This window comes from Gambusia affinis, linkage group LG08 (assembly GCF_019740435.1).
Source record: "Gambusia affinis linkage group LG08, SWU_Gaff_1.0, whole genome shotgun sequence".
NCBI lineage: Eukaryota > Metazoa > Chordata > Actinopteri > Cyprinodontiformes > Poeciliidae > Gambusia > Gambusia affinis.
The window spans coordinates 7,111,509-7,121,575 of NC_057875.1; the positions used below are offsets into that span (position 1 = coordinate 7,111,509).

Below are 10,067 nucleotides of genomic sequence, written 5' to 3' on the forward strand. Positions count from 1 at the left end.
CAACATCCAGGTGGAGAAGTTAACTGAGGCCTCTGACAATCAAACTCAAGAAAATGTCCAGGTGGAAAATGTACCTGAGGTCTCAAACAACCAAACGCCAAAAGCTGTAGGCTGCAAAAATCAAAGTTACAACAACTTTCAATCCCCATCCCTTTGCTTTACCCTTATCCAACACAACCACAAAATGTACTTAAACTGATTATTGACCTTCAACAACATGTACAGTACAGACCAAAAGTTTGGACACACCTTCTAATTGAACTCAATTAGAAGGTGTGTCCAAACTTTTGGTCTGTACTGTATATATATTTTTACCATTATCTTTTTCCAAAAGACCATGTGGCTCTAAGTTAGTTTTATTTCAATGGGTGAAAATGGTTCCTTTGATTGTAAATGTTTCAGACCTGCAGTCTAAAATACACAATCCCATCAAAATCCATTGAAGTCTTTGGATGTAAAGTAATTTGGAAAAGCTCCAGGGTTGTTCAGGCTTTTGTAGGGCACTCTGTCAGTGAAACACTGTTTTACTCTAAATTTAATTAAACCATAAAAACTCTGGATACCTCAGTGTTGCTCTCTATATTGTTATGAGGGAAATGTACAGTTCAGGAATTTACTGGAAATGCTAGTTTGACAGAAGGTTTTCATCATGGGCCAGAAGACGGATTTGAAAGGTTTTTGGGTGGAGGTAGGGAGCCCGGCGTTTGATGTTGCCTCGCTGTCACCAGAAGCAGCGATAAGGGGATTCTGCACATACCTGTGATCTCTGCTGGCTGTGTATCCGCGACACTATAACACCCGCTGCCTCCCAGATCGAATAAGAGTGAGGACTGCTGTGATAACAACTCATTTTCCAAGCGTTGTTGAGATTTGACCATTTACAGAACGCCCACAGTGAGTTTCTCTCTTTACTGTTTTTTATCTAACAGCCTCGTGCAGTTTGCTTGAGTCACCCACGTCTCATTTCAGATGTCAGCATCTCTAATTGGACTTGCTTTTGTCCTGCTCGCCTTTCCGGAGCACGCTGTGATGAGTACACCATTTCGCAACAGCTCAGGTAGGAGTTTTAATTGATTATTTCTAGAAAGAGCTGCGCTGACTGCACATTTGTTCTCAGAAACTGCATATTTGGGTTCAGCATCCATCCATCAGGCTCTTCAGAGAGCCATTGAGCTGACTGATGCTGCTTATGCCCACACATCTGAGAGGTAAAACCTCTTGATTATGGGTTAAGATAAATCTGAAAAGGTCTCATTGGAAAAATCACGTTTTCAGGGTGAAGAAGTCTTATACTGAAGGTGCCCTCAAACCCAGTGACCTACTGGCCCAGTTTAAACAGATTGAAACCAGAACCCGGACTCACATCCGAGCTGCTGAGCTGCTGGACAACACAGTGGAGCTGATCCGAGAGATGGTCTACACCAACACGATGATGCAGCCCAAGCCGTATGGTACCAAACCTATTTCAAATCAAAGCATCAGAACCTGCAGCTCAGATTATCCAGGATTATGTAGTAAATGACCATGTGTAGCATTTACTGTTTAACAGTTGGGCATTTTATTGTAACTCAGATCTAAATGGAAGTTGAGGGAAATTTTAGTTTTCACAAAATGTTGTTTGCATTTATTTCTTAGAGCTTTTGAGTGAAGGAGACGTGGAGAATCTGCTGCAGATGAGCGGTTGCTCAGCTGAGCTGCACACCCTCAGCTGTCAGACAGACTGCATGTCTGAGCGCTACAGGTCCATCACAGGTGAATGCAACAACAGGTGAGAGTGAAGTCACTGATACGCAAAATTATTCATGCACCTTTAACCTTTTATTTACATTTTAACATGTTAAAACTACAAACTTCGAGATTCTTTATTTGGATTTTATGTGATAACATTTACAATTACAGAAAGTAGTGCATAATTGTGAAGTGGAAAAAAAAATTAATTCTTTTAATCCACTTTTATACTGAGAATTTTTTTAATTCCTCTTTGCAAAGCAGCTCAATCTAAACCCAACACATTAATATCAAAAACTGATTTATTGCAGCTCAGGCTGTTTATTAGAGCAGATGAGCCCCTGCCTCAGCCTCTAACAGGGTTTGTTGCAGCTTTGGCCTGTATTTAGCTTCATCCATGTTTCCTTTGACCTGCTTTCTTGTCAGTGCTGAAGAAAAACATCTCCATTTCATGATACTGTCGCCACTTTGTAGATCAAATTTTTTGAGTGTCAGAAGAATCTCCCAAGTGAGCTGTGGCTCTGCAGCTTTTCCAGCATTCTTGGTAGTTTCCGAATTGACACACCCCTTGTCTTTTTGCTCAGTTTCAGTAGGTAGAGCTGTCTTGGTATATTTGCAGTTGTGCAATTCTCTTTCCATTTCCAGATGATGAATTTAGCAGTATTTTTACGCTGGTCTGTTACATAAAATCCAAATAAATTATGTTTGTTGTGTTTCCCGTTCAGACAACATCCAAGATGGGGCGCCGCAAACATCCCATATTCCCGCTGGCTGCCTCCGGAATATGAGGATGTGTGGGGGACGCCCAGAGGCTGGGACCCTGAACACACCTACCATAACGTCAGCCTGCCTCCTGTAAGGGCCCCACTGTAGCTCACGGTGCCCCGCTCTGTTTGCCTCCAACTCCATCAATCTCCATCTTTTTATCATCCAGGTAAGGCTCGTGTCGCAGGAAGTGCTGTTTACTCACAACGATAAAATCTCTATGGACTCCACTCTGTCCCACCTGCTGGTGGACTGGGGTCAGTGGATAGACCACGACATGGTGCTGACCCCTCAGAGTCCCAGCACATCCGTCTTCAAGACGGGCGCCGACTGCACCCGCAGCTGCAGCCGGGACTCGCCCTGCTTCCCCATTCAGGTGCACTTCACTCCCTCTTCTCACTTGTTTCACAAATTCTAATATGATACATTATGTGAAGTTTTAGAGTATGTTCACTAAACGTTTTGAATTAGTTTACAATGTAATGATGACAAAAAGTATTACTGAGACTTGTGCTGTTGTGGAAATTCAATGTTGCATTTATTACATATGAAAAACAGAAAGAAAACTGCTAAAACTTGCATTTGTTATTATCTATACTTTAAAAATTTTGTTTGTTCTGCACTTTTTCTTTCGCAAAATTATTATGAGCCAAGGTGGAAGGTTCAAAGAGCCACCACAAAAGTAGAGCATTACTCCTAAGCGGAAAGAAAGTGATCCTTGATTACCAAGCTGTAAAATATCTGAAATGTAGGATGTGAATTTTCATTCAGCCTCCTTTACTCTGATACCCCTAAACAAAATCCAGTGGCACCAGAAGTCACTTGAAGAACAGTCGTTTTGTGTGTAATCCCTCTGTTGTGCAAACGCCTCAGAGGTTTGGATTGGATTGGCTTTCCAATCCAATAAGCAGAGCGGATTGGTCAGGGAAGTCCAGCTACATCCATAACTGTGAAAACTAAACTGACAGAACATGAGTTAGTTTGCAAAGAAGAATAGAAGTGGATTTGAGTATCTAGATGTGTCTGTCACAAAATCCCAATGAAATATATAAAAGTTTTTCTGTGATAAAATGTGAGAAAAAAATACTGCATACTTGGCAAGGCTATTTATTTCACATGAGGCAAAGACAATTTGTTGTGTATATCAAGTAAACTCATCTAATACAGTCAAAGAATAAATGTAGTTGTTTTTTTTCATCAGACATTGATCATACTGCTGTTCTACAGTTTAGATGGCTTTTATACTTATTATGGTTAGAAGTGAATTAACATGGAACAGATTCCTCTGCAGCATTAAAAGTTATAATTTCCCTCTCAGATTCCGCTATCCGATCCTCGCAGCGGCGTCCAGAGCTGTATGCCTTTCTTCCGTTCTGCTCCCAGCTGTGATAACGGAGTCCTGCCTCCTCGCCAGCGGGAGCAGCTCAACGCCATCACCTCCTTCGTAGATGCCAGCATGGTGTACGGCAGCTCCCCCGGCTTGGCCTCTGCTCTCAGGAACCACTCGTCTCCTCTGGGCTCCATGGCCCTCAACTCCCGGTACTGGGATGAGGAGTTGCCGTACATGCCGTTCCTGTCCCGGGTGCAGGCTCACCTGGACCCCTGCGGTCCCCGTAACTCCTCCACTGAGGGGGCGTCGAGCAGATCGGCACTCAGGGAGAACACCACTTCATGCTTTCAGGCCGGTAAGCAAGTGAATGTTGTGAATTATTCTGCAGACTTGCGTGCAGGTAAAACATTTTTTTAAATATATTTTCCAGGAGATTCAAGAGTCAATGAACATCTGGGACTGATTGTGCTGCACACACTCTTTCTGAGAGAGCACAACCGGCTGGTGAAGGAGCTGCATCAGCTTAACCCTCACTGGAGTCCCGAGACCCTCTATCAGGAAGCGAGGAAGATCATCGGAGCCATCCACCAGGTGTCTGCAGCAGGTTCACCTGAACTGGGCGTCTGCACACTAGTTTACATCCAAACAAACATTCAGTTCAACTAAATAGAACTCACTTAGAGTCACAAATGTTACCTTTAAAAAAGTGTTCGGATCATATCTTTAATCCAGACACATAACAAGATTACTAGTAAAAAGATAAAACAAACAAGATAATAAAAATATTGAAAGAAATAAGATAAAAAGAAATAAACAAGGCACATAATATTGTTCACTGAGTCACAAATAAATGATGATGCCAATCATATTTAAGATACCAATTTCAAAGCATCAAATTAGAAAGTCATTTTTTTTTTTTAAGTTATGTTTCATATATATACAGTATGAAGCCAACATAGTTAGATTGTGCTATAAAAATGGTGCCAAGTGCCTGGAAAAATACATAATACTTCCCTTTAAAACCTGGTTCATCCACATTCGAATCGCTCCAAGCCGGTTTCCCGTTTCCTTCTTCCAGATCCTAACCTGGGAGCACTACCTACCACTGGTACTTGGTCAGAGCGCCATGTCCCAACTGATGCCCCGCTACCAGAGGTATGATCCAGACGTTGACCCAAGCATTGCCAACACGTTTGCTACGGCGGCGTTCCGTTTTGCTCACGTAACTGTTCAGCCAGTAGTGAATCGTCTGGGTCCAGATTACACCTTTAACCCCGAGTATCCCCCTCTGCCTCTGCATCACTCACTGTTTGCTTCCTGGAGGGTCATACAGGAAGGTAAACAAGGTCCTGTCTGAAACCATTTTAGTGAAGTTGTAGTGTTTGTATTTCATTCTCTCCTGTTGTTATTGTTTAGGTGGTATCGACCCAGTGCTGCGAGGCATGCTGCTGTCTCCCGCCAAGCTGCAGACTGCAGGTCAGATGATGGTGGAGGAACTCACAGAAAGGCTGTTTCAGGCACAGGGGGGGATGCCTCTGGACCTTGGGGCCCTGAACCTGCAGAGGGGCCGGGACCACGGCCTGCCTGGTAAACAGCTTCCTCCCCTCAGAGACACAGAGCACGGCTTCTTTATCGCATTACTTTTAGACCAACATTAAGCAAGCAAAAGTTTAGACAACATTTAAACTGCTAAGTAAAGAAGATAACTATATATATAACTATATCCTCACTTGGAAATATGCAGGGATGCACGATATTATCAGCATGGTATCTGTATCGGCCGATGCAAGCTGTAAAATTTAATATCAGACATTCTGTTAAAATAGCTCACTGATTTAAAAGTTGTTGTTTTTATATGACAAACCAGTAAAAATGATGCCTGCAGCACAGAACATCAAATTTACACTCTTTGAGCGTTGCCATTGTCTTAGAGAGAACAAATGTCATGAATAAATTTGACATTAAACATAATGCAAGTTGAATGTGTTACATCATTTTCAGCGTTCTTTTTTGTAATGTAATATTTTAATTCCACAGTAGAGAAAGCCATATATTTTCAATACGAAGGTATAGGGAAAAAATAGCGGTATTGTATGTTATCGGTCAAATGAATTTTAGTATATCAGCAAATTGGATATTGACAAAAAAATCGAATATCGTGCATCCCTAATTTTAATTTTGTGGGAAAAGTTCATTAGGTATCCACAAATCCTGTGTCTATTTTGTGTTTGAAACTTATTATTCTCATCTTATGCTCTTCTCATCCATCAGGGTACAGCTCATGGCGCCAGTTCTGTAATCTTTCTGTTCCCAACACGATGTCAGATCTGGCCGAAATTTTGGGGAACCTCACTTTGGCTCGTAAATTGGAGCTTTTATATGGAACCCCACACAACATCGACGTGTGGGTCGGGGCCATATCTGAGCCGGCTCTGCCCGGAGGACGAGTGGGACCGCTCCTGTCCTGCCTCCTGACCATACAGTTCAGAGCACTGAGAGACGGGGACAGGTAGGACTCAAAAGAGCTTAGAGTGATTATACAGAAAAGTGGAGAGTTTAATCTGTTTTTGTCCATCCAGGTTCTGGTGGGAGAGAAATGGAGTTTTCACCAGAACCCAGAGGAGACACCTGCACAACGTCTCCCTGTCCCGCATCATTTGTGACAACAGCCACATCAGCCGTGTCCCTGTGGACCCGTTTTCACGCACCGAGAGTCCTGAAGACATGCTGGCCTGTTCCCACCCACTCATCCCCCATCTGGACCTCGGCCCCTGGAAAGAGCCTCACACAGGTGAGGAAGTGGGAAAAAGAAAATCTGCATTTTTATGTTTCTTGTTATGAAAACTGTCTCCTCCAGATCCCGTCTGTGGCCCGATACCCAGGATTCACTCTGGCTACTCTCTGCTCTGCAACTTCACCATCCTTTATCAGTGTCAGGTTGGATTCAGGCTGCTGGGCTCTGCATCCATCAGCTGTGATGCAGAGAGCCAGAAGTGGAGCTCCCCGCCTCCAATGTGTCAAGGTAGAAGAAACATTTCTGCAAATGGTTCATATAACACGATAAGAATATTTGTGAGGCCTCTTTAACAAAGTTGATACTTTCCTCAAAGCCCTGCTGTGTCTGATTCTGTCGTTAGATTACGCCCTCAGATGGAGGATTAAAGTACTACAGGCAGAAAGTAGAAATTTTATTTTTAAGAAGCAGAATTTTATGTATACAAAGTCCATTTTTGAAATGGTTACATGGAATAAAATGTAACATAATAATAGTGTCAAAAAGCAAAATAAATTGAATGTCATTGATTGTTTTACAGAGAAAACGTAACAGTAATTTCTATCTGTTACAATACACTCTGTAGGCAGGTTTAATTCATAACTTTAAATACTAAAATAAAAACTGAACTACATATACAGCTTCATTAAGATTTGAATATACTGAAAGAAATTTTGATTAGTATCAAAATACTAATGACAATGACAGTTTGTATGATGCAAACTGTCGCTGTATAATTTTGTTTTGATACAATGCAATATATATGTCGTAAAATATAAAAAGTAAAAGTGTTCATCTATTACACGGTTAATCTTTTAATTTAATTTTTTTCGTGTAGATATTAATGAGTGTGAGGATCTGATTTCTTCTTGTCCACAACATCTGGAATGCTTTAACACGGCAGGTTCCTTCATTTGCTCAGGTCAGTTCAGAACAATGAAAGCATGGACACAGTACTGCACATATTAGGAACATGCGTCTGTTCTAATCCCAAACTGTTGTGATGCAGAGCCCTCCCCGCTGTCTGCTGTCTCCATCGTGGCTGCAGTGATAGTGGTGATGGTTGGTGCAGCCGGCCTGGTGCTGCTCCTGATCTGTTATCGAAGGTGAGCTAGCAAAAGTTGGAAAAGATCTCACATAGTTTTTCTCGCAAAGGTTTTCAAATATTTTTTACAACAAATTACTAGATCAACAAAAAATAGTGAACGGATGTGAAGTGGGTGGAACAGGATGCATGGTTTTAATTTGAAAGGTGAGGGATGTGTTGGGCTTTACTCCGTTACATCTGCAGGATTTGTAGCAAAATGAACTTCCCTGAGAAATCACCTACTAAAATATACAATCCACCTGTATAGCTACATCTCTGCATCAACCTGAACACACTTTAGTCTTGTTGTAGTAAATAATGTGCTGCAGGGTTGTTGTTTTTTCCACCAGGGAACCATGTTAGAGCCAAATAGAGATGGATGGCACTATTAAAAAGATCCTGGAAGAAAACCTGCTAGCTTAAAATGTCAAAGTTTAGACCTAAATCCAGTTGAGAATAATCTTTAGTTACTCTCCATCAAGTTTGGCTGAACATTTTTTTTATTTGCTAAACAGAATAGGCAAAAATGACTCTCTGAATGTGCAAAGCAGACAGAACTCCCCAAAACACTATAGCTGTATTTGAAGTAAAAAAAATTTCTGCTTCACAAGTGCGTGCTACTTTGGTCTGTGGCATCAAAGCGCAATAAAATGAGTTAATAAAATACAGTTTAAAATATTGTGAACACTTCTGATTTAATGTTTATTAATTTGTTTCTTGCAGATATTTCCCAAAGTCTGAAGAGTTGATCTCCGCTGAATGTAGGCAGGAGAAGAGTTGACCCCTTTTATTCTGTTTTCATATTAATCTGACTATTCCGATGGTAAATGTTGTCCCTTTTATAAATAATGTTTCCACTAAGTTGTCGCTTGATTGTAAGCCCCTCCCCACATGTGATGTCACGTTTTGTCCCCATGTTACGACAGCGTCCATTCATAAATCCCCGGGTCAAACTACTCGTACTCGTCTCCGGCGGTTTGTGTAAACAAGTCATGAAAACAGAAGCAGTTTTAATCCGGAAACTGGAAATCTTACAGGAACGATTGCTCCAAAAACAGATTTCCTAGTCTTAGTGTGACTGAGCCTGCTTACCGCTTACAAACCTGTTGGGAAACCGCGGGCCAGAATGTTTTCCTGTCAGGGTGACCGGAGAAGAGGCAGCCTGAGACCTCATGGCAACACAAACATGTCTGCCGTATTGTCCACGCTTGATTGCCTGCATGCTGTCCAGTCAAGATTTTTTTTATAGTTGACAAATGAGCCAACCAATTCACCACTTTACATGTCATTTTGCATTATTTATTAAACCAATAGAACCTTGGACAAAGGAAAAGCTATAATCAAACTATCAGACAGATACTAACTAGTGCCTCTTGTTTCTACTCATGCTATGATATTCTGTTATTTTTATCTACTGAACAGGTTGTCACTTTTTGAGGTCAAGTAAATATATAGTAAGCACCATATATTGTCACCAGAAGAACTTTTTTTTACCTTCTGGAAGTATTAATGTTACATAGAGAAACTACTCTGAAAAGTGTTTATTTGTATCAAATTTTTACATCTAAATACCAGAATTTGCTCAAAACTTTACATATTTAACATCATGAATTAGATGTTACTCGGTACGTGAGCATTCTTGGATGGCTACTTTTTACGTTTTACTCTCCTTGACAAGCTGTTGACGTGAAACTGCACCTTAATGTTTCGATGATGCAATATTTAAACACTCCTTGTGGGTGAAGTAATTAAGGTGGGGTGAAGATTAAGTCGCTGTGCTTAAAGAGGTGAAATGGCAATTACTTATCGAGACTCTATGTTACACTGTGAATCAAGTGTGACCCAGAACAGACATTTTTCCTTTGTATGTTCACAGTACATGCATAGTTAGTATTAGTGAGAAAGTTTATAGTTTTGAAAAATTTTCAGGCCAAAATTCTAGACTTTTCTGAAGATTTCCAGAGCTTGAGGCAAGTCATTTGCACTTACCTCAAAACATAAAATACTACAGGTTTCCTGTAAATTTATGGTAAATGTTTCTACGGCTTTAGCGTCTAATGAAAATATCTAAGAAGCAAACAGGGAGGAAGGACACAAGAAAGAAGTGGAGGTAGAAAATAAACAGAACTAGAACAAAACAATTGAAAGGTGCAGGACGGTCGGGCAAAAGGAAGGAAGGTAAGACATAAAGACACAAATAAAAGAATAAAGAGCATAAAAAAGGAGAAAGGGAACAAGGATCCAACAAAAGGCAGAAGGGAAAGATGTGGAATAAAGTTACATTAACAAGTCCATATTTTCCCACAGCGTATCACTTAGTTTGCTTATACCTCTGGCCTGCTCTGACAGGCAGTTCTTACAAATGAACCTGAAAGGAAACCAGT

The 10,067-nt window shown here is 41.0% G+C and overlaps 1 protein-coding gene across 1 annotated transcript; it reads left to right on the top strand.

Moving 5' to 3' along the window:
• Window positions 1-755: 755 nt before the first annotated feature.
• epx (eosinophil peroxidase) lies at window positions 756-9,977 on the top strand. The gene is made up of 17 exons (XM_044124403.1): window positions 756-894; window positions 970-1,057; window positions 1,118-1,208; window positions 1,276-1,451; window positions 1,636-1,768; window positions 2,454-2,583; window positions 2,663-2,869; window positions 3,812-4,178; window positions 4,254-4,414; window positions 4,902-5,160; window positions 5,240-5,410; window positions 6,095-6,332; window positions 6,403-6,614; window positions 6,681-6,845; window positions 7,435-7,518; window positions 7,606-7,702; window positions 8,407-9,977. The coding sequence occupies exons 2-17, from the start codon at window positions 970-972 to the stop codon at window positions 8,462-8,464; spliced, it is 2,637 nt and encodes an 878-aa protein (XP_043980338.1). The 5' UTR covers window positions 756-894; the 3' UTR covers window positions 8,465-9,977.
• The last annotated feature ends 90 nt before the right edge of the window (window positions 9,978-10,067 follow it).